This window comes from Symsagittifera roscoffensis, chromosome 9 (assembly GCF_963678635.1).
Source record: "Symsagittifera roscoffensis chromosome 9, txSymRosc1.1, whole genome shotgun sequence".
NCBI classification, from domain to species: Eukaryota; Metazoa; Xenacoelomorpha; order Acoela; family Convolutidae; genus Symsagittifera; species Symsagittifera roscoffensis.
This window is the reverse complement of record NC_087070.1, coordinates 21,695,646-21,719,864: the sequence shown is the minus strand read 5'-3', so window position 1 is coordinate 21,719,864 and position 24,219 is coordinate 21,695,646. Positions and strand designations below refer to the sequence as shown.

Here is a 24,219-nt window from a genome sequence, read left to right as displayed (position 1 = left end):
AAACGGTGTTACAGGTTATCGTTGTAAACAATTTTCTTCTTTTGATCATTCTAAATTGATGTTGAGTTTTTAATTCTTTTAGATGTGCAAATGAATTTATTCAAAATGGTTCACAGTCTTTTCAAATTGAAAATTACTTAATTGAAAATTTATTCGATTCTCGTATTCTGATTTGCAGTTACTCATAAAGTATTGGGTCGGGTTAATTGAAACTATTCCATTATGGCGAATGAAACTCCAGTCAACTCTTTCGTAAACTCCACCTACCCCGAACTAGTCAACTTCAGGTATTTAATCTTTCCTTCAGATTTTTTGATACCGGTTTTTAATAATATAAAACACATTGTAGTTGTAGACAGTAAGACATAGAAAAGTGTCAACCACAGAAAAGATAAATCTCTACTCAAAACTTCAAGTGAACCTTTTTTTGGTGACATTTTTTGAATTGGTTTTGTGACGTTAATGCTTTTTTGGCGCTTGCTTAAACTTGATGCTTAAATGTAAAAAAATTGACCTTAATAGAAAATGCTTTAGATGTTAAGCTTATTTTTTTTATTCATGCAGGACAAAAAGTGACGTACACGTCAAACAAATGTATGCAAAGGTGAATTGATAAGTACTTCACCACAAATCCCAATTAATTTCAGTATCCTGAATGAGCTGTACGGGAACAAAGAGGGAAGGGAGGACGAGAGGGTGTTCCATTTCATGCCCCGGAGTGCCACCAAGTCACACCAGATCAATGTGGTCGGACTGGCTCAGGCCATCATTGGGTTCACCAGGAACTTCTCAGGCAGCTTATTTTTTTAATCTGTTCATGAACTAAATAAAAAACGGTTACGTAGGAGCTGATTTTCTAAGTGTTCATGAACTAAATAAAAAACGGTTACGTAGGAGCTGATTTTCTAAGTGTTCATGAACTAAATAAAAAACGGTTACGTAGGAGCTGATTTTCTAAGTGTTCATGAACTAAATAAAAAACGGTTACGTAGGAGCTGATTTTATAAGTGTTCATGAACTAAATAGAAAAACAGTTACGTAGGAGCTGATTTTATAAGTGTTCATGAACTAAATAAAAAACGGTTACGTAGGAGCTGATTTTCTAAGTGTTCATGAACAAAATAAAAAGCGGTTACGTAGAAGCTCATTTTTCTAGTGTTCATGAACTAAATAGAAAAACAGGATTACGTCTCAAATGGCATAATTCCCAAATGGCATAAAAATGAAAAATTTCCCAAATGGCATTGTGCGCGTCAATCTCCAAGATTATAAAAAAAACGGTTTTTAAACACTTTAATTAATGAGTATTTTCTCGGCAAAATAACTCCGGAAATATAACGGAAATTTGAAAATATAACGATAATTTTAACAAACTTTATCATCGGTAACATCGGCCACAATAAACTGCATAACTCAAAGCAAGCTGCAAAAATGGCCAGTATTTGTCCTTGAGACAAATTGCTCTTTTTAAAGGTCAGCCATAACCAAGGCTGAACCAAATTAGAGCGAAAAGACGGTTAAAATGGGTTTTGGGGGGACCGAACCTGGTTACGGAGCATCCCATCAAGTTCGGTGCACATTCGAGTTCTAGAAAGGAAATGACCTAGTCGGGATTCGAACCGGCGCCGAACCCACCGGGACGCACCATGTATACGCTTGGCTACTGTCCCTGTATGTATTTACTTTTATATGCATTTATACTCTCGCACATTTACATTTGCGCTGCAACATCCTCCGCCCCTAAAGACGGAAGAACAGGTGCGAGTTTTACAGTCGGTCGTGTCAGCTCGCTCGTAACAGTTTTGATATCGGCGGATCGGGCGCATCCGTCTTTGCCGTAGTGTAGTTTAGCAATACGGGCGAGTGGGTAATGCCCACGTGGGCTGTCGGGTTCGACTACCCAAACCAAGTCGCCGGTTTTCAGTGTGACATCCGAATCATTATGCCACTTTGCTCTCTTGTTGAGAGATGGTACATATTCACGCAGCCAGCGTGACCAAACTGCGTTAGCGTACGATTGTGCTCTGGCGTAACGCTTTTTATAATCAAAGTTATCTTCGAAACTTAACGACGGGAAGCTAGCTGCGCTGTGACCGAGAATGAAGTGATTCGGGGTGAGTGCCTCTAGGTCGTGCGGATCGGAACTGACCGGAGTGATCGGTCTTGCGTTAAGTAATTGTTCAACTAGGCAGAGCGTTGTTCCTAGAACTTCCTCAGTTAATCTCCTGTTGCCTAATATGTCGTACAACACTCGCTTAACACTTCTCACTAGCCGCTCCCAGGCGCCACCGTGATGAGGGGCACTGGGCGGGTTAAACTTCCACTTAATGCCTTTGTGGACGAAAACGGCCGGGGCGACTTTGTTCCAATTTTGGACACAGGATAGGAGCTCCTTTTGAGCACCAACAAAATTCGTGCCATTGTCAGAAAGAATGGTTTTGGGGGTACCTCGCCTTGCAATAAATCGCTCTACGCCCATGACGCAGGAACTAGTATCGAGAGATGGAACCAACTCGATGTGAACGGCTCGAGTCGTGAGGCAGGTAAATAGGAAACCCCATCTCTTTTCGGTACTTCGGCGTATCGGCACTTGAAACGGGCCAAAGTAATCAACACCTGTGTTGGAGAAGGGAGGCTGCTTGTAACCCAGTCTTTCAATCGGTAGGTCAGACATAATGGGCACAACTGTTTTTGCTTTGCGCTTACGGCATGTTATGCAAGTATTTTCGATGTTCCCAAGTAACCGGCGCAACTTCAGAACAATGTATTTCAACTGAACTACAGCACGCATGTAATCCAACCCCTGATGTGCATGTTGAAAGTGCATATGCCTAATCAACATATGAGCAACTCGGTGTCGACCATCCAGTATTATTGGATGTTTGCTATCAAAGTCGGTATCAACAAGACGGCTGATACGTCCAGTTGAACGCAGGATGCCAGCTGGGCCGATGAACGGAGAATATTTAGCAATCCGACTTTTCTTTGTTATCAGTTTATCGGACTGAAGTATTTTCACTTCGGCAGGAAATGATTCGGACTGAGCGAGATAAATGAGCTTCTGCTCGGCAATATCTAACTCGGACGGGTCGGTTATTTCAAGCGTTTTTGTACGGAAGTGTTTATGCGATGGTAGCACACGAAGCATAAACGCTAAAACACGTTTGTACTTTACAATTGAGCTGAATTTATCCCAATTTTTAAACAGACGGATCGACGGCGCTTTCTCAGATGAAGCATCAACAACAAACGTAGATGCAGTCTCAAGGCATGTATCAATGTCACAGAGTGGGCCTTTTAATTGGATCTTTTTGATGACATCAGTGTTCGGCTTGAATGGCCAATCACATGTCCTCAATATACTAGGGCCTCTAACCCAGCTGCTATCCTTGAGGGCTTCCGAAGAAATCCCTCGTGTGCCGGTATCAGCTGGGTTATAACCACTCAGTACATGATTCCATTGATCAATGGTGGTGGACTCCAAGATTTCACCAGTGCGGTTTCCAACAAACACAGGAAGTTTGTTGCACGAGTTAAGCCACTGGAGAACGGTGGTAGAATCAGTCCACATGAATACATTGCTTACTTTGAAAGTAAGCGCTTTCAAAATCTCTTCTTTGAGTCGAGTCGCAAGCAGAGCAGCCTGAAGCTCTAACTTGGGAATGGAGAGCATCTTCATAGGCGCTACACGGGCTTTCCCAAATACGAAAGCTAACTCGGTCTTTTGCGATTTAGCAAGTCGGGCTCGGAGAAACGATACGGCGCAAAAAACGTCCTGCGAACTATCACCGAACGTGTGAAGTTCACAGCGGTCGAACGGTTCGGTAAAGTAGCTACGAGGTATCGTCAGAGTACCTAATAGTGGAAGTCCTGAGTGCCAATCTAGAAATTGTTGTTTAATTTCCTCTGGGAGATCATCATCCCACTTTTGACCACTGATTCTCCATATGTCTTTTAGTAAAAGGCGCGCTTTCACAGTATATGGAGCTACCAGTCCTATTGGATCAAAAACTGAGGAAACAAAACTCAACACGGTGCGTTGAGTAATTGCTTTATCTAGTGGTCGATCAACACCTCTACTTACTACTAGGGTATCTTTTACATGATCCCACCTGAGACCAAGAACATGCGACGATTGGTCTGGACTCTTACAAATATCCTTAACTGACGGGTTGGACTCACGGTTGTCCGGATTAAGAGCGGTTGTAACTTCGGGTACATTGCTAACAAACTTTGTCAGGTTAAACCCACCTAATTTGAGCATTGCGACTAAGTCTTTACTTAGGCTAAGAGCGTCAGCGGTATTTTCGAACGAGTCAAGATAGTCGTCCATGTAAAACTTCTGGACAACGGCTGAAGCGGCTTCGGGGTATTCAGCTTGATTATCAGAAGCAGTTTTTTGTAGCGCGAAATTCGCACAAGTTGGCGAATCACAAGCGCCAAAAATATGACGGGTGTATTGGTGAACCACCACACTTGAAGTGGGGTCCTCCCGCCACAAAAAACGGAGAGACGGTTGATCTCGCGCAAGTACTCCAACTTGTAAGAACATACCTTCTATGTCCGCTGAGACGGCGTACTTGTGTTGACGGAACCTCAACAGTACAAAAATAAGATTTTGAAGGAGATCCGGGCCAACCAAGAGAGATCTATTTAAGGAAGTGCCATGAAATTTGGATGCTCCATTGAGCACACGGCGCACCTTGCCGGGTTTTTTCGGGTTCAAAACCGGATGGTGTGGAAGATACCACTCACGTTCGGCTCGTGAGCTGGGATCGTGCGGGTTGACGGTTATGACATATCCTTTACTTATATCTTCTCTGATTGTTTCGGTATACTTCTCGCGAAGTAACGGATCTCTATCTAATCTTTTCTCTAACGACTTTAATTGGGCTAATGAAGAATAATAATTGTTAGGCAAGCTAACATCATTATCACTCCACAGCATCGGTACAGTGTAACGCTCACCATCGTGAACGGTTTCAGTTTTTAGGATCGACAAAGCACGCTTGTCTGCGGCGGAACGGGCATCTACTTGCTTGAACGCACCATACGACTCTAACTCATACCAAGTTTTGATTTGGTCGGTCAGAGAAATATCGTCCGTAACGCAGTTAAAGGAAGAAGAGTTTAAGGACGAACGATCAGGAGACGGACCACTAATGACCCAACCTATCGGAAGTCGGACGGCGCACGGTGAGTCAAGTTCATCTCCGAAGACATGTTCGAGGGGTCTTATCGCATGATAGAAGTCCTGTCCTATAACTATCTCAATCTCTTTGTAATTATACGCAGTCGTCTTTAACGGGGCTAGTTGCGGGTATTTGACCTGCAATTCGGAAACGTTTATAACATCGGGTCCTATATACATGTTGTGCTTAACGAAAGCGACAAACGAAAACGAAAATTCACTTTCATTGGGCTTTGCGGAAACTTTCAAGTGAACTCGTTGAGTTTTAGATACCTTGGCTGAGTTAAAACCATCGGTCGTAACATTTACGGGCGTGCCAACTAATTTCAGACGTTCAACGAGTGCCGCGGAAACCCAAGAATGAGTGGAACCGGTGTCACAAAGTGCTAGTGCATTCGAATTTCCCGAACCAGAGGACACATCTACCAACGCAACGGGAAGAATACCTTTTGCAGTTCCCTCACAAGGTTTAACACAAGCTGCGTTGTTTGCAGAAGTAGTGTTTGTATTAGTTTGAGTCGATGGTGATCGGTCGGCCTCTTTGGGCGGGAAAACTTTCTCGGCTCCATGAAGAAGCACATTGTGAGTGCTCTCACAGTCCTGTTTTGGGCATTTTCTTGCCTTTTGGCACTTTCGGAAGGTATGGTTGCCTTGTAAACAAGAAAAACAGAGCTTTTGTTCTGCTACATATTTAGCCCTTTGTGTTGCGTTTTTCTCTTTGAACACGGAACAGTTCCAGAGTGCATGCTGCCCTTTGCATAGCGAGCATGTAGGAAACCTTGTCTTTTCTCTACTTTTCTCATCCTTAGAACTTACCTTAGTGTTACCTGCAAGCACTTTTGTAACTACTTTTTGTTTAACTGGCTGCTCGACTTTGACTAAAGATTTCAATCGCTCATGGCCTTCTGCCTTATTCTTAAGCCAATCGTTGAAGTCTAGCAATGTTAATCGCTGCCAATGTTGTCTAACAGTATGCATGGACCATGCCTCTTTTAGATTTGGAGGAAGCTTACTGACGGCTTGATATAATAGGTTCACACTTTTCAAGTCGTCATTGAACGACAAAGACCTAAAAACAGCTACGAGCCCAGAAATCACCGCAGAAAAACTTATAACATGGTCAGAGTTGTGCATCTTCAATGCGGGAAAATTCTTCAACTTATCCAAATGTGCACCAACTACAACATGAGGTTGCCCAAACTTTCTCTGGAGAGTTGCTAGAGCATCCTTATACAACACTCCACTGTAGCCGTATTCCGCAATTGCACTCTTGGCTTTGTCTTTAACGTGTGTTTTCAGATATTTGAGTTTTTCATCATCAGTTAGCATAGCCGAATCAACTGTTGCTTGGAACTGCCCGAACCATTCATACCAGTTAAGTGGTTCTCCATCAAACACTTCCAATTTCAACTCCGGTAGACGGTCTTTGCGGCTATGCAGAATGATGTCTGCTAACTCTCTCGCCGAGATGGGTTGTTCGTCGCTATTAGGCACGTAAGACGGGCCCGTAGTGGGCGCAGGATATGTAGGTGGATAACCTTGATGCGCTGTTTCAACAACTGGATGAGTTTGCGGCTGGGTGTAAAACACAGTCCCAAAACTTGTAAAAGGAACTACGGTGTTTGGTGGAACAACAGGAGTTGTCACTGAGAAAACGTTTGAGGGCGGTGCGCAGTATTGAGGAACTGGCATCGTTTGCGCAGTCGCGGCAGGTCTCCACAAACTGCTATACGGGTTATAGTGTTCACTTGAGAAACTTGTTGGGTTGTTTGGAACATTTATAGGTTGATGGGATGGCGCTGCAGGCGCCTGATACCCAGTTGAAACGGGGCCGGAATGTGGCTGACTGACCGGAAGCAAAGAGGGAATAGGAACGGTTGACGGGACAAATGGTTGAATAATCGGAAGCGAAATGGGAATCGGAACGGTTAATGGAGGAACAAAAGGTTGACTCGCCGGAAGCGAAACTGGATTAGTAACGGTCGACACAGAAGGCGGTGCCACATTAATGGTGGGATTACCAAAGGGCATTGAAGCGGGAATGCTACCACTTGCTTGTGGTATCAGATTGTGATTTTGCGAAACTTCAGCATGAGGTGTTGAAGCTAAGTGTGGAGTAACAAAGTTTGAGCTGGAGGCAACGAACTGTGGTAAACTAGATGGGTTCTCGATTGAGTGCAATGACAGACGCGATTGGACCAAACTTGATCTCTGAGCCTGAATTCGATTCCTATTGTGGCCTCCCGGTTCACTGTATGTGGTTTGACCAGCGTTGACGACGGCACCCCCGCTGACGACGGCACCAACCCCTTGCAAAACATCAGTAGCAATCAAAGTGGAACTCTCGACTACTGGATGACTTTGCTCTGAGCTTGCAACAACTTCGGCCTGCTCTTGCTCAGTGACAACGTTTTCTACCCATTGTTCAGTACGTTGTGGGTCAACATGTGTTACGCTAGCATTTCCTATCTTCTCACTTGCTGCAGAAAGCTCTTCTTCCAACTCGAATTCCTTTAACTCAATTTCAGCCAGTTTCTTGCGGTGTACCTCAGCTAGTTCTTCCAACTCTAAATTACCTTGCTGTTCTTTTATTTTATTTTGCTGCGCTTTCAACTTCAATGACACCTTTGCTTGTCTCTCAAGTTCCTCCTGCTGCTTCTTCAAAACCAACAAATCTCGCCTCTTCTCAGTTGATGTTTTTGACTGCGCGACGGTATAGCGACTGGATTTATGCGAACCTGATTTATGATGTCGACTACTGTACCGCGACACCTTAGAGCGCGCATCTGCTTCATGTGAATCTTGTGGTTGTGTTGTTACGATCGTACTTAACGATTCTGAAACATTGTCAAGCTCTGTTTCCTCAGGTTCAACGTTTAAGCCAGTTTTATATGATGCAGCCTTCTGTAAAACTGTATCGTTTCTTGATGTAACCGTATGAAGCCACATATCCTGCGCTGGTATCAATTTATCAGGATCAACACTTTTAGAAGCTAACTTAATCAATTCCTCATTTATTTCAACTGCAGTCTCTATCAGGCTCTTGCAATTCTGAATCTGAGTGTCAATCTTTGATGAGCGACTCTGACTTTCAATGTTCTCAATTATAATTTCATGGCACTTGTACAGTTCATTTTCAAGTTTGGTTCGCTTCGCAAATAACCTTTGAACCCTCTTCTGAAAGTTCTCATCCATGGCTCTAGGGTCTATACTTAACTCAAACTATACTTAACGGTTATCGGGCGTTTGCGGGGCGATTCGGAACGGTTTTCGGTGAGTAAAGTTACCAATGGGGCTGGGGATTAAGTAAGTCGGTTGATATCAAACAACACACACGGAGTAAACCTGAGGATGAATAAAACCATTTTAACTTACTTAATATCACCTCCCTGACCACTTAGGATGATGTTACAGCGTACGAAATTTGTTGAACGGTCGTACGACGGTGCGTCACTACTAATCGGCTAGTAGCTCGACGAATTACCAAGAGGTTTGGGAATTAAGCAAGTCGGTTGAAAACCAACAACACACGCGGAGCAAACCTGAGGATGAAAGACAACAACTTAACTTGCTTAATTTTACCGTCCCGGACCACTTAGTCAGTCGTTGCGAAACGAATGTTTTGAAAAGCGAACGGATGCAAACAGGTATCAAGTCGTTGTAAACCTTAAGTTTACCAATGGGGTTGGAGAATCAGGCAAATCGGTTAAGTTCCAACAACACACGCGGAAAAACCTGAGGATGAAAAAACTCAACTTAATTTGCCTGATATTTCGCTACCAGACCACTTACCATAAGGTTGGTGTCATGTTACAGCACAGTTTCGCAGAATTATGGGGACGTTTTGACGATTTTTTGGAAATTTTTACTTTTTTCCCAAAATTTTTTGGAAAATTTTGGTCAGCAGGTTCGAGTCGTAAACCAACCCAAAAACTAGTCTAGTACCCTTTGTCTATGATCCGATTTCACGGAATAAAATTCTGTTCACAAATATCCAAAAATTTTTGGTATCGAGAAAAAGTTACCACTTGTAGCTTGCTTTGAGTTGGGATACAATAAGACATTAACACATCGTACACAATTTTATTGCAAGTTTGTAAAAATTAGAATAGTCTTACAGTTTTTTGACGATTTTTTGGAGATTGGGCGGTCACCGGTTTTCGGATTATCAAACCATCGGCCAGACGCAGACAAATTGTTCCATGATTGCTTCTATCACTTCCACAAAACGTCTGTAGCTGGCTTGCGCTTGACAACTCAATCGACACCTGAATTTCTCGGTAGGCCTCTCTGAATTTCCTTTGTCAGTTCTTGATAAATAAGAAATATGTCGCGTTCGTTTTTCTGCTTTTTTCAGCTCCTCGCTGGGACTGATTGAATCTCGATTTAACAGCCTATATAATCGGCGTCAGCTTAGGCCACTCGGCCAACTGGTACTCCGACGACTTTCGGCCAACTGGTACTCTGACGACTTTCGGCCAACTGGTACTCTGACGACTTTCGGCCAACTGGTACTCTGACGACTTTCGGCCAACTGACGGAAGGATACACTCGGGTCCGCCAAAAACAGTGGTCCCTTGTGGGGCGCCAAAATGTGCGCGTCAATCTCCAAGATTATAAAAAAAACGGTTTTTAAACACTTTAATTAATGAGTATTTTCTCGGCAAAATAACTCCGGAAATATAACGGAAATTTGAAAATATAACGATAATTTTAACAAACTTTATCATCGGTAACATCGGCCACAATAAACTGCATAACTCAAAGCAAGCTGCAAAAATGGCCAGTATTTGTCCTTGAGACAAATTGCTCTTTTTAAAGGTCAGCCATAACCAAGGCTGAACCAAATTAGAGCGAAAAGACGGTTAAAATGGGTTTTGGGGGGACCGAACCTGGTTACGGAGCATCCCATCAAGTTCGGTGCACATTCGAGTTCTAGAAAGGAAATGACCTAGTCGGGATTCGAACCGGCGCCGAACCCGCCGGGACGCACCATGTATACGCTTGGCTACTGTCCCTGTATGTATTTACTTTTATATGCATTTATACTCTCGCACATTTACATTTGCGCTGCAACAGGCATAAATTTCATGCAACAGTTGCATTGAAAAAGTCGAGAGCAACTTTTTTGTGAAAAATGTGAGGAAATTAGTCAAATTGTCAATTCAAATTTTGATTGACATTTATCTGGAAAAATTGTAGAATTTTTTTATCAAAAGCGAAAAGATTGCGGTTATTGATAAGCTTCTTGTGTTCAAACGCATAAAATTTGTTTGGAAGCAATTAATTCTAAATATTGTTCACATGTTTTCGTTTTTGGCAAAATATTACAATAAGAAACTGAGAGAAAACGTTTGACTTACAATGAAAACTTGGAATTTATGCCATTTGGGAAAAGTTTCTTTTTTATGCCATTTGGGAATTATACCGTTTGGGAAGTTACCGAAAAACAGTTACGTAGAAGCTAATTTTATAAGTGTTCATGAACTAAATAAAAAACAGTTACATAGAAGCTGATTTTATAAGTGTACATAAACTAAGTGGAAACATTTATTTAGTGTTTTTCGTTCAATTTTTTTTTTAGGAAAAGACTTAAAAAAATAATCACGCTCAAAATTAAGGTTCGTGTTTTTGGTTAGTTTATTTCAGTAAACCAACTTTTGCCTCTGTCATAAACGTAAAGTACTGCAAAAAATGTTAAAATACGGTATCAGTGAAGTTAGCCGGATTTTGAAGTGAGGGTTCTGAAAGATAAATATCGATTTTTTGCTGTGAAGCGGCTGTTATGAGCCCATGTTCTATCTTTTGCCTCAACGATAGCTATGAATCAGACGATTTTTATTAGTAAAATATCAAAAAAGTACTTGGATGATTTTACTTGGTCGAGCTTCTCGAGAACGCGTGTGGTACAAAAAAAAGTATTCGAAGAAAAATTTGATTGAATTGACGAAAAATTATCTGTGTGACAACTGTTATAGACGAATCAGCAGAAGTAGTAACGACAGAGAAGAGACGCCAGTACTACCTCAACCCAGAGCCAAACTTCTTCATGATTCTAACGATGAGTGTACCCAGAAAAGACACTAATGCTACAGGTGTTGTAACGCTTATAGCTAAGAGATTTGTGAAATTTCCTGCAAAATTGGGTTTCAAGTTAAACAAAATATTTTGAACATATTTGTTTTTCACATGGTTTTTTTTTCGTAATTAACCACTGAATATTGCTTGTTTAGCTTTTATGTACATTTTCTCAATGTGATTTAAGTTAAAAATTGTTAATATGTTATAAAAACTTTTTTAAAATTATTTTTAAAAGTAAAGTTTCTTAAAAATCGAAAGGACGCAATTATGTAATTTTTTTATATGTCTCATAAGTGAACATGTTATATTTTTTGGTTCAGGTGGCCATAGTGTGACCCAGTATGACCATGGCAAAGTGCCGGACAGAGTATACGGCAGTGTGTTGAAGCAGGCATACAAGGCATTCAAGTTTTTCCACGGAAAATTCCAGAACATTCTAGACGAAAGTGGCGAAGGTGTGTAAAAAATTAACAGAAAAACTCATATAAATTTCTTTTGGTTAAAAGTTCAGTTCTTGAAAGTATTCGTGATCCTCAGAAGTCCAACGGAGGTGAACCACATGAGAAAATTCAGATGCCAAAACCAGGGGCGGATCTGGTTTTTTTCGGAGAGAGGTGTCTCCCAAATCATTATAAAGACCGTATTTTAACCAAAATGTCTGCACCGCAGGCGAATTTTTTTTCAAACCAGATCATAAAAGGCCGCTTTTGACATTTGAAAAAATGTTGACCGAAAAAAATTTGCGTTTTTTTCGGCGCGCCCTCCCCTCAAAATTAGTTATATTGGCGCTCTTAGACAAAAATTTTAATGTAATAGGGTCGGAACGCAAAAGAATTAAGGTCACGAAAAATGTAATCGACTTCTAGTTTCGAAAGTAAATTTTAATTTGCAAGATTTCCCAGCGGAATAAAAAAATTAACGTTTGATCCAGTTTGTAATGTAATCAAAAAAAGTATTATTAATAAATTTCTTGAAATTCATAGAGCTTTTAGGCCATATATTTTTTCTTCGAAATTCGAAAGTTGAACTTGAAAAAAGTTTTTTTTTCCGTTTCGTTGCGTTCATGGCTGTGTTTTAATTTTGTTTTAATTCGCCCCTGTCTTAATCCGCCCGTGTTTTAATTTTGAAAAATGGTTAACCGCTACTAATTGCCGTCAAACCAATTCAAAAATAAGGCTATCTTGATTCTCTTAATCCGTTTTTTAGACAAGCTGCGTGCGCAGTTGAATTTCTTCACCTCCTACTTTGAGCGACTGGACTTCGCCTCCTGTGATGTGTTGACCATCTTCGAAGGCATCAAGTTCCTCCCCATAGACAAAGACACATACCTCAGGGTGCAGTCATTCGCAGGTGAACCATTGGGAAAAATAAAGTTAATGAATTAGTTTTCATGACGTAGGGCGTAAAATTAGACGATTTCTTAAAGTTTAGATGCTGTTAAAGTATTTTGATCAACTTCAATATTGATTACTAATCAATGTTGATCTCATTGTCTCAATTTAGAGAAGATAAGAAATATAAGGGTGCGGAAATACACCTTAAGTGAGCTGAAATACTTCAGAAAAGTGCTGATTACATTAGAAATGTGCTGAAATACACTATAAGAGTGCTGAAATACATAAGAGTGCTGAAATACATTAAGAGTGCTGAAATAATTCATAAAAAAACTGATTACTTAAGAAGGGTGCTGAAATACTTATAAAAGCGCTGGATTGATTAAATGATGATGTTTGTGTTGTTAGGGTCCTTGGAGCACGAGTTGTTCACTGAGATCGGCTTCTCTGGGGTGGAGGTGTCCAGCTTCTTCATGTATCTGGACTTCCTCATCTGGAGCAGTCTCAACCAGACAGACACTCAAGTACTCTATGAACACATGGTCAAAAAGGTAATAAAATCATGATTAATACCTCTCATTGTTAGTTATTTTGTTTGAAAAATTGGTTCTCATTTTGATTCTTTGTAATACAATTGAGAAAAAACTGTTTCTTTTGTTTCTTTTGAGTATTATGTAAAGTAGCAATTAAGTAATTCATATTGCCATTTAAATATACATTTCTATTTGCTGATAAATTTAACTTCTGCTATTCGAATAGTCAATTTGACTCATTTACAACAAACTTTTAGTATTTAATTTATTTCCGTGGTCTGCAGAGTTTAAATGTGAAAGTAATTTGGATGAAGAAAATATTCAATTTCGCAGTTCACATTGCATAGTCAATATTTAGTGGATTTTTAGGGTTAATGGGGGAATCGGTTATCAGTATTATTGTCGTGCTGTTTTTTTCAGTAAAATATTATCTAAACTAACGAGCGTATGGTTAAATTACAAATCCACTTTTTTTCTAACCCAATTCGAAATGAAGTGCTAATTTGATGGCTTTTTCATACATAGCTTTGGTAATTTCAAAGCGTTTGTTTATCAGCACTATTGGTAGCTAGTGTTTTGAGAAATATAAGAGAACATAAAGAAGATGCAAGAATGTGAGACTCTTGTCTCCAATTTGGGGATTCAGTTTGGGGGGTCATTTCTTTTCTTTTTCAAGGCTTATTCTTGCCTTTTTTCATTTGTTTTTTTTTCGGTTTTGTTATTGCTCAAATGCGATACTTTTTTGGGCCCGACTTTTGATTGTTAAGAGTAATGAAGGCAGTGAGTACTCTTATAAAGGTCTTGGTGTTTTGTTTATTTTTTTCAGGAGTTTGTTCACGCTCAATTTAGATTTTTCGCGGTTTGAATTTTGATTTTTTTTTCAAGTTCACTTAATTTCCTTTTTTAAAATAAAGACAAATCACCGAACAGCAAATTTGTAAAGGTCATGAAAAACGTGATCGACTTCTAATTTCGAAATTTAAATTTAATTATCATATTTCACCAGCGAATTATAAATTTTACCTATTGATCCAAATTGGGTTAAATTTGTCGAAAAAGCACCAATCATAACTTGTTTGTGAAATTCAAGCAGCCTTAAGAGGATGATTTTTTTTCTTCAAAATCCGAAAGTTGAAGTTATTGAAAAAACAAGTCTGTTTTTTTATTGTTTCCTTGTGTTAATTTTTTTCCTTCTGTCGGATAGTTAAAAGAAGGCAAATGACGCTTTCAGAAAACAAAAATTCAAATGGCTCAAAAAAACTTGACTGTTTTAGTTTAGAATAGTTTTATGAAAAAGGGTTAATCATGAAAGGTTCCTGAAATGGTAAGTGCCTTAATATAATTGATTTTTTGAGCCTTTTCATTTTTTGAGTTTCGGAGAAAAAAAACATCATTTTTTTCTGTTCCCTTGATTTCTGTGATACTGATTCTGTTGGCTGTGTTTTGAGTTCACAAAACTTAAGGAATAAATATGATCGTCGCTGAATTTGCCTCCATGTTTTCAGCCTAAATTTTTTTAAATAATAAAGTTTAAAATTATTGTTTCCAAACTTCATAAAATTGTTTTTTCATTTACTCGCTTAACAATTTTTTTCAATGATCTTGGTAGATCATATTAGACGCTTCAGTGTATCTCGAGTCGTGATTTTTCTGTGAACTCGTTTGCGATAACCGTGAAGAAATAAATGCTTCAAAAAATTAGTTTCAAAAACTATTTTCCGTTCATTTAAATTTAAAACTTTATTATGGCACTTATTCGACCAAAACGAAAAGATAAAACAATTGATAAGAGGCCGGTCGATTTATTTTTGAAAAGGAAGGTAGTTTTCTCTCTGATTTTTTTTTTGTAAACTAATTGTTTGTTTGACTGAAAAAGCCGAAATGATCCATTCTTGGGGTAACATTTTTTGGGCCCGAGTTTTGCAAAACAATTTGCACCATCTTAATTCTGCTGAAATTCTAAGCAAGTTGTGTTTATCATTTTTTTTAACCTAAAGTCAACCCAATTTGAGGAAAACTTGTTTTAAATTTCTAGTTTAATGCGTTTCGTCCGAACAATTTAAATCAACAGTCTGAAAACGCAAAAATTCAGAACTTGTTTGTTTTTTGTTGGAATCCAGATCCAATTCAATAGGTTTTTAATATGATATCAATTACCGCGAATATCTATTACGTTTTATCAATTACCGCGAATATAAAAAATATAAGATGTCTGGAAAAAAATACTGATAAATAACACATTTAAATTCAACGACAGAGCGACAATTTGTAAAAGGCGACAATTCGTAACAAAGTTTTGGCAAGTAGATTACGCTTGCTCCGCTGCTTTTACATCCGGCACGAGGGTTTTACTGCGCATGAATCAGTGTTCCCGCTTAATTTTCAGTTGCTAATTGTCACCTGTTACGATTTTTCGCCTGTTACGAATTGTCGCCTGTTACGAACTATCGACTGTTGTGAAAATTTATCATGCTGATATAGGTTTAAGACCAAGTTAACATCAGCTCCAGTAAGCAGACCAAATTAAGATAGTTCTACTTCAACCAAATGTCGAGTTTGGATCAAAAATGGCTAACGCTGTGGGTAAAATCCTTGATTCTTAATGGCAATTTCCAACATAAAATCTTTGTCTTGTCACCAACAGAATTATAATGAACTAATTGGGGCTGAATATGTTGATTTGATTGACCGTTTTTAACAGGTCATCCCGGAAAGTCTGAAGAATGAACTATTGGTGACTGACTCTGTGCCCACCTACACTGGTCAGTTTGTGCACCCATCCTATGGACCAGAAGGGGAGGAGTTTGGGGATATAGGCAGTGGCATTGATCAGTTCCATAATGTACCACATGCTGTTAGTGGCGACGCAGGTACGTTGAATGTTAAGGATTCCATTCTTTGGCAAAAGCAAGGAAATATCCCCTGGCTATTATAGTTCATCTCTTTGATTTTATCTGAAAGCAGATCTGAAAGTTAGATGAAAGCATATTTAAAATGCTTTTGATGTTCTAAACAACTATAAAATATGCCAGTGTAAAAATAGGAACAGAAAAAAATTTCTTACATGTAAAGTTACCATGTGAGATGTGAATAATTATTTGAGATTTTGCATTTCTTTTTTTACGAAGAGTTTCGAACCTGGAGAAAAGCTCTTCCCTCAAAAGCAGTTTTGGGGAAGACTGTTAGCTTGGATTTTCAAACAGTCAGAATCGAAATCTCGACTTTCAGCGCTAAGCAATTTTAATCCAAATTAACTGGTAGGATGACAGGGAAGATTTTAATTTCGTAAATTGAGGGGGGGGGGGGGGCAGATGCAATCAAGTTAGTTTGATATGCCAATTAAATTTTTTAATCCGGTAAAATTCAAATATGCCTTTACGTAACTGAAAAGAACCACGAGAATCTAGCCAGATTCAGCCCTTTTGGAGTAAAACTTTTGCATAAAACAAATGGAGTTTTCCCATTTTTTAGATATCTTTTAGTACAGATCAAACATTTTAATTTCGAGTTTGATATCTTTATCGCATTCTAGCAATCTGTCATTTTTTTCAAGGCCCTGTTTTGCAAAGCGATCAACTTAGTCTTAACAAGATTCAATTGTGGTATTAATTTAGCCTAAATAGTCTTTCTTTTCAATCGTTTTTCACTGGTAACCTATCACTTGTTCATGCTTATCGCAATCAATTTGATGCTTCACTCTTGGTATAAAACTGTTTGCTTAAATCGACCAAGAGCAGCTCGAATAGTCCAATAATTCTCATTGGCTATTTACAGAAAAAGGCGTTCATGCAAGAGTTGGATAAAGCTTCATGATCCGAACATGTCCATATTTGGTAATTGGACCAAATATGGCCATAACTTAGTTCTGGTTTTTGTTAGGCTTGACGGTGAACTATAAACGTCGAATAAAAAACGGTTCTTTAATGAGGGTGAATGTGCTAAAAATATTGGCGTCTTTTTAAATAGCAATAGGCGTAAAAAGTTGATGGAATTTCTTACAAAACATAGTTGGAAGAAGGTAACCACGAAGTTATCCAAGTGTAGAACGTTATATAATTTTTTCTTGGTCAGATGTTTTGGAACTGTTTTCATACTTACCTGGCGCCGACCGTCCTCCGATCATGTAGAGAGGTGGTCCAGGGTGAGGCCTCTGCATTGCACAGCGCGGAGGTTGACCTCTGCGAATTCCCCACAGTGGGAAACTCGGACGCACAATTTCTTAGTGTAGGGACTGCGTACGCGCTATCCCTTTCAAAACTGAAGTTTAATTTGAATATGCTGCTCTTTAAAGGTTGTTATTGACCGTTGTATTCGAAGGACTTTTCAACCTGCAGTTTTTAGCTGCTCGCTTTGTGACAAGTTGTTAGCTCGATTCTCATGGGTTCCCGATTTATCAGTTTTTGCTCTTAGATTAAGCTTGCTCATAATTTTTTTTACTTTGTTTTTGCGCTCAGTATAGTTAAAGAGATTCGGGTTATAACTTAACAACATGTGATAGTTGGAAATTGGGCTCTTTTCCAGTTCCCCCCTTTCAAATTCAATTTCGAAAAGTCTATTTAACGTTGTCATAATGCAAGGAAGTTTGGTGTAGTGAACAAATCGACAATTCTGAACAGATTAGTTCTTCATACTTTACAGCGTAACATCACGCATTTAGCCGTAAAAACACGTAAAACAAACAAAACTCGGTATTTTTAAAAGGGGAAAACTGGAAAAGAGCCGGAAATTGTTTAATTCAGTGGTGCCAATAGACAAAGCGAATAAAATTATTCATGTCCTGTTGATTTAATTTTCTTTCTTATCTTTCAGAATCTGTGCGAACAGTGTACCTCGGAAGTGGCGACTCCTTTTCAGCCACAGGTGGAAAAGAGAGTAAATTGAGAGCCAACTGGCTGGTCATCTACAGGTCCAAGAACATGTGGGTGTGTCTGTTGATCGACAAGGCATCCAAACCAGAACTGAAGTTGGATTTCTTCCGGCGGGTTCATGGGTTTCTAGGTCAGCACATCACTTTGACTCATTCCGTTTTTCCCCACTTATAATAATAATGATAAAAATTTATTCGTTTTTTACACAAATGCAGCGTAGTGACTTATCACGAAGGGAACAGACTCGATTTTTATTTACCCAACTAATTACAATAAAAAATCGCATCTTGGAAGATCACCAAAAAAGCCAGTGGCTCTATTTTCTCTCCCCCACCTGCAAAATTTTACAAGTAATTAATTGTTCACATTGTTCGGGAGGGGGGGGGGGGGGGTGGGGTAGTAGGAAAAAGAGCCGAGCCAGTTAGCTGCCTATTGACTTGTGTCTTGACATAGGCATCGACTTTGTTATAAAGAGTCGTTTTTATAAAGGGACTTAAGAAAACCAAAAATATTCGTTGTAGCATAATTAGTCCGTATGTCAATTTTTACAATAAAAATCGAACGTAGTGAGACAAATTTTGAACTCTTACCAGTAAAAGTTCCAAGGTGAGGGGGGATGTCGAGGAAAAGTCCTTTAGGTTCTTTTCCAGTCCCCCTTTGATTTTTTTTCGAATTTCGAAATATGAAAATCTGTTTTGAATGATTTTTCATTTTAGAAATTGGTTTAAAACATCTCAGCGTGAACAAGTGAAAAATGTTCTACAACATTTCTTACATGTAAATGCCGCGTCATCAATTTTCGAACGGCCTTATTTTGTAATTTTACAAGGCGGATGGGAAATTGCGAAAAAGTTGCCATTTATTCACTGATGTCGTGTCCTTTATTGTACCTGTTATTATGTCAATGAGTTAATGGTTTTAAGTGAGCTTTAAATAACAAGCCTTGTTTAATAAGTTAGCTAGATGATCTAGATGAGCAAAAATGAAAATTGTTTTTCAAACAAAAAACCTAATGAGTTTTTGAAATGCGGGCGAAATCTTTGAATTTCAGTATAGTTGTGGCATATGCACATACACACACATTTGATATGCTTTTGATCTCGCAAGTTGATGAATAATTTTCTGGTGTTACCTCGGAATATTGATGCGGGTATTGAGCTCATTTAGTATTAGCCCCCGGTACTGCTAAGTGCAGGACCAACCGTGGAAAAGGGAGATGTCATCCATTTCGCCGCAAGCGGTCCCACCTTGAGGAGGCGGATGACACTGGGACCCTTCCAACCGTGACTGAAGTGGTCCTTTCCCTTGTGGATAAATATCGTCTTAATTAAGATCTTTTAATTGTTCCAGGCCCTGGACTGTCGTCTCTCTCTGATGACGTCGTGATTTCTCTGGATCGACACAAAATGACGCAAAATACTGGAGGTAACGGGGGACCACAGATGCATCCACACCTAGTCTGCTACATTTACTTCAACAGAATGAATCTGGCCACCAGGACAGTGTAGTTAATAAAAAGAATATTAAACAAACTACAGCTGTTTTTTTAAAGAGTCAATGATTGTAATGATGACTTTTATATAAAGTTTGATGATGTTTTTTTTTTTCGTTTTTTTTCTAGGGAATTAGAATTAAAATTTGTTCGCACTCAAATTTGATATTTTTTCCGGTTTAAGTTTTGTTTAGTTCTTTTTTTTCCTGCGGAATAAAAATATATTAAGATAACTTAGACTCCAGCTGATTTTTTAAAAACTTGAGAAATCTCGGCTCTTTTCCACAACCCCCTCCCTACTGAAATTCAATTTAAAAAAATATTTTTAACTATGTCATAATGCAATGACAGAGTTAAAAATATTTGATGGAAGTTTGAGGGGTAAAAAATTCTACTGGCAGTGATGTTCATTTAAACAATTTCAATTGCAAGGATGGTACTTAAGTTCAGGTCTGATGTCAGTTTCTCTATTTAAAGTAGGTGTTGGGCAAAAAGGTGATTATTAAAATAAATAAGTTAAGAAATAAGCTGAAAATTGCCAATTAATGAATTCTTTAATTTGTTCGTAGGTAAGTGAACATTTTTACACTTGCAAAGCAAAGTGTATTAGTACGAACTTTCTTTTTTTCCAACCTAAGTCGCAAATAAAATTGCTACTTTTGGTGGCTTTTTTGAATCGGTAGGCTGCGGTAGTAGTATGATATCATGTGCTTTGGCATTTGATTAGTAAAAAGTAAACTCAGCTGATGCATTTTTATTTCATCAAATGAACCGAAAAAAGTTATTTGTTTCAAACAGCACTACAATGATTGAAAGCTCGATTTAAGAAATTTTCGAGCTCAATGTAGCTCGCAATTTTTTTTGAAATGCATAATTAATCTTGCGAAGCGAGTGTGATAGTACGAACCTTCTTTTTTCCAAACTAAGTAGCAAAAAAATGTGCTACTTTTGGTGGTTCTTTTGAATCGGTAGGCTGCGGTAGCAGTATATTGTCATATGTACTTTAACATAGTAAAAAGTTGACTCGCAATTGTTTTGAAATGCATAATTTAAATATAATTTGGCTTGACGCTTTCCAATTTATTACATGCAAAATTGTGTCTTTTTGTATTTGGTGCTCTTCTGCGGTAGCGAATTGGCAATTGATTAGCATATGTAGCTTGGTTATTAGTGGCTAATTAATGGGGAATTTAAGCATCCGTGGGTGAGTGCGTGAGACTCAAGCTTGCGAGGTCGCAGATTCAAATCCTTCACGTAGCCGAGAGTTTGCTAATTCCAGGCTTATTTCAACTTTTTATTTTACTTGATAGTGTTGCTTTTTGGTCGTGTTTTCGCAGCGCAGCTTCGCCTTTGTGTTCATAGATAATTTGGCTTTATGCTTTTCAATATATTACATGCAAAATTGTATCTTTTTGTATTTGGTTTTAATTATACTGCATCGAATTGGTAATTTCTTAGCCAATGTAGCTGCGTTAATGGTGGCTAATTTTTGGGGATTTTAAGCATCCGTGGCTGAGTGGTTAGTGGGTTAGACTCAAATTTGCTAGGTCGCAGATTAGAACTCGACACGTAGCCGAGTTTTTGCTAATTTGAGGCTTATGTCTACTTCTTATTTCTTTTGATAGAGCTGCTTTTTGATCGTGTTCTCGCAAGTGTTTGCGAAGCGTAGCTTAGCCTCGATGTTAAAATTTATTAGAAGTCTCGGCTCTTTCCAACTAGCCCCTACCTCCCCACTACTGAAATTCAATAGAAAGCTTTTTTAACTTTGTCATAATGCAATGAAACTTTGCGTTGTGAGCAAACCAACTCTTGTGAACAGATTTTTCTCTACCACGTTTTACAACGTAACATAACGCTTTAATAGAAGTTTTATAACACATCATTGTAACTAGTTTTAGAACAATGAAGCAAGTATGTTATGTTTAGAAGGGTCTGCCGCGAAAGATGATTGTCAGAAAATAAATAGTTATAGAATCAAATTTAAGTTTAAAAAACAAATTAGCGTGTATAAACATTGAGTATGCGCTTATTTTTCTCCAAAAGGCAACTTGATGGAAATTTGAGTGGAAAAAAAGATCCTATTGGCAGTGATGTTTTTTAAACAGTTCCAATTGCACAGATGGTACTTATTTCATGTCTGATGTTGTCTTTTTCTCGATTTAAAAAAGTATTGGGCAAAAAATTGATCACAAAAATAGATAAATTTGGAAAATAGCTGAAAATTGAAAAGATTTGAAATCTTTATTTTGTTTATAGTTAAATGGACATTTTAAAAAAAAAAAAAAGAGTGAAAATTGTTTATTCCTTTCAATAATTGCTCCGACCATTGAAATTGTATTTGTATTCGGGTGAGTTTTTCTTTTTTCGATGCAAAATCAGCTAACACAAAAAATCATCAGACTGGCTTGAGTGATATATCTTTCTAAAGGCCTTTCAATGGTGATTCGAACCACATTAAACATTGAGAAAAACTGGTTTGAAATTTTTGTTTTTTCGTCTAATTTAGCAAGTAAAGCCAGCGAGCAGGCTTCTTTACGCTTAATGAAGCCGTTTACAATAGCCTTATTATGCTTATTTATATTTTTACTCGAGTAAAATTAATTTTGTATTTTTTAACGCCATTTTGGGAATCAAAAATTCAAAAAAAATCTGCAATTTTAACATGTTTTTACTGTTTTCTTTCTAGTCATTTCTCATCAAAAACTGATATTTAATTTGTCTATTTTACAATGGCTCTCGAATACGCCTTTGTTGTTGTTTTTTGTTCAGATCCTATTATCACACCACTCAGAAAAAAACTACACTAATTTGAAGAAAAAAAATTATGTGTGGTTTTTAAGACTAGTCGGAACATTCTGTACTACTTGCAGAGTAACCGGCTATCCTTGTTTTAAATTGGCTTTCAGTTTTTTTTAATTAACTACCGATCTTGCGAGGGACGTTTATTAGTAAGAACTTTATTTTTTCTAACTTAACTCGCAAATAAAAGTGTTCATCAAAAGTTTTCCTTATTTGGTGGAACTTCTGCTATAATATTGATCTCTAGCATTGGAAATTTCTGAGCATCTGCTCTGTTGTATTTGTGGCTAGTGCTTATGATTGCTTAAGCGTCTGTGGCTGAGTGGTTAGTGCGTGAGACTCATAATCTCTACGTTGCACAATGAAACCGATGCGTAAATTTTTTTTGCAAAACGCCGCGTAAAAGCTTTTTGAACATTTTTATTTTGTAATTTTACGAGGGGATGGGAAACTGGAAAAGAGCCGATAATTTTGATGTTATTTTGTGTGGATTTAAATGGACATCTCTGTTAACTGATAATAAGTAACAATACTGTCCTGTAGCAGAGCTCAGAACGCGGACAGATCGAACAGTGCGAACAGACTTGCTTCTAGTCATGAGCTGATGCTGCAGTTGTGTGATCTGCACAATGACCTCAACAATCAACCTATGCATTCTTCCAGGGATCCCAACAAACAGTCCGAGTTTATCGAGAGACTGGGTTTGCCTTTTGTTTTTTTTCTATTATTCGGCCTAAACGGATTCTATTTTATTATGAAAATTGAACCAGAATGCTTGAATCTGATTGGTTGAAACCTAATCCAGCAAACGAAAAAAGGATTTGAAAAATAACGGGAAGTTCAGTTAAAATATATGTTGTTTTCGGCCGTACTGCGGAAAAAAAGACCCGTGTTTTCTGTGATAAAACCCAAGTTGTATCATTTTGATATAAAGAAAAATGGATGATAATGATTGAATTTTATCGGATGAAATTTATTACTTTGAAAGGTAATCTGAATATAAATTTTCAAGAATAAGATATCAGTTAACGTTGGTAATTTTGGACTAGAATCTTCTAGACTTTGACCTAAAATGGGTTAGTTTGGTGTGAGATTTTCTGATACGGCATTGAACTTAAATTCAAAAAGGATGTATTGTTTGATTCCGTAATTTTTATTTTTGCAAAATCTATTTTTTGAATTTTCCGTCGATGGACTGATAAAATTTATCCCAAAAAGTTCGGAGACCTTGCGATGTTTTTTTCGTGTTTGAAATGTATTTTTTCCATTTTGTGCATTTCAGCGAAGAACAACCAGGGCTACTGGCTGTACGGCAGAATCAGTCACCAGAGAGAAGTTTACATGGTCATCAACAACAAAGAGAAAGCACTCAAGGACGTGTACGAAACAATGGCGTCTATTCTAGAGACAGAATTCGGAAATTTATTCTACGCCGTCTAGATCATTCTAGAATATTCTCAATTCTTGAATTTTCTCATGTGGAAGTTTAAATTATTATGGGATTTATTGGAGAATGTTGTGACGTGGAAGTTCTAATCTAAATTATGAATACGAGCAGACCAGAATCGTCCGCTATTTTTGAAGAGTCCATTACACCCTATGGAAGTCGCATTGGAGTTCATGCTCATATCAGCAATTATCACAATTTTATTGTTATCTTCACTTGGGAGTTTACTTTTGACAGATCCCTGAACCAAACAAGGAAATAAGTTTCTCTTGGTTCTTCATGATATTTTGAGTTACCTTCAAAAAACTTTTCGGAAGCTTATGGCCAACTTGCGAGGAAATTTCTGCTTGAAATAAATAGCGTGTTGAACACTGTTTCAGCTGCTGTGAAATTGTTCTCTTGAAAAGTTAACTTTATTGTCAATTCTAATTTTTGAACTACTATGTTTGCTGATCAATTGAATAGATATTTATA

The 24,219-nt window shown here is 38.1% G+C and overlaps 2 protein-coding genes and 1 non-coding gene across 4 annotated transcripts in view; all 3 read left to right on the top strand.

Moving 5' to 3' along the window:
- Window positions 1–24,219, top strand: part of LOC134854675 (DENN domain-containing protein 5A-like) — a 71,221-nt gene that overhangs the window by 25,672 nt on the left and 21,330 nt on the right. The gene's annotated exons all lie outside the window — the stretch shown is intronic.
- LOC134854676 (vacuolar fusion protein CCZ1 homolog) lies at window positions 199–24,219 on the top strand. Its single transcript, XM_063871031.1, has 11 exons — window positions 199–287; window positions 648–793; window positions 11,170–11,286; window positions 11,593–11,727; window positions 12,479–12,622; window positions 13,015–13,157; window positions 15,841–16,009; window positions 17,949–18,137; window positions 19,358–19,505; window positions 22,845–22,999; window positions 23,581–24,219. The coding sequence occupies exons 1-11, from the start codon at window positions 223–225 to the stop codon at window positions 23,736–23,738; spliced, it is 1,569 nt and encodes a 522-aa protein (XP_063727101.1). The 5' UTR covers window positions 199–222; the 3' UTR covers window positions 23,739–24,219.
- On the top strand, window positions 17,230–17,390 carry LOC134854933 (U1 spliceosomal RNA). The gene has a single exon (XR_010164443.1). It is a non-coding gene; the product is annotated as a U1 spliceosomal RNA (small nuclear RNA).

Excerpts from the sequence above, each read along its gene's own strand:
- LOC134854676 (XM_063871031.1), top strand. The coding sequence starts at position 223 with ATGGCGAATGAAACTCCAGTCAACTCTTTCGTAAACTCCACCTACCCC. Across the intron at positions 19,506-22,844 it reads AGAATGAATCTGGCCACCAG|AGCTCAGAACGCGGACAGAT; the intron begins GACAGTGTAGTT and ends GTCCTGTAGCAG. Across the intron at positions 23,000-23,580 it reads CGAGTTTATCGAGAGACTGG|CGAAGAACAACCAGGGCTAC; the intron begins GTTTGCCTTTTG and ends TGTGCATTTCAG.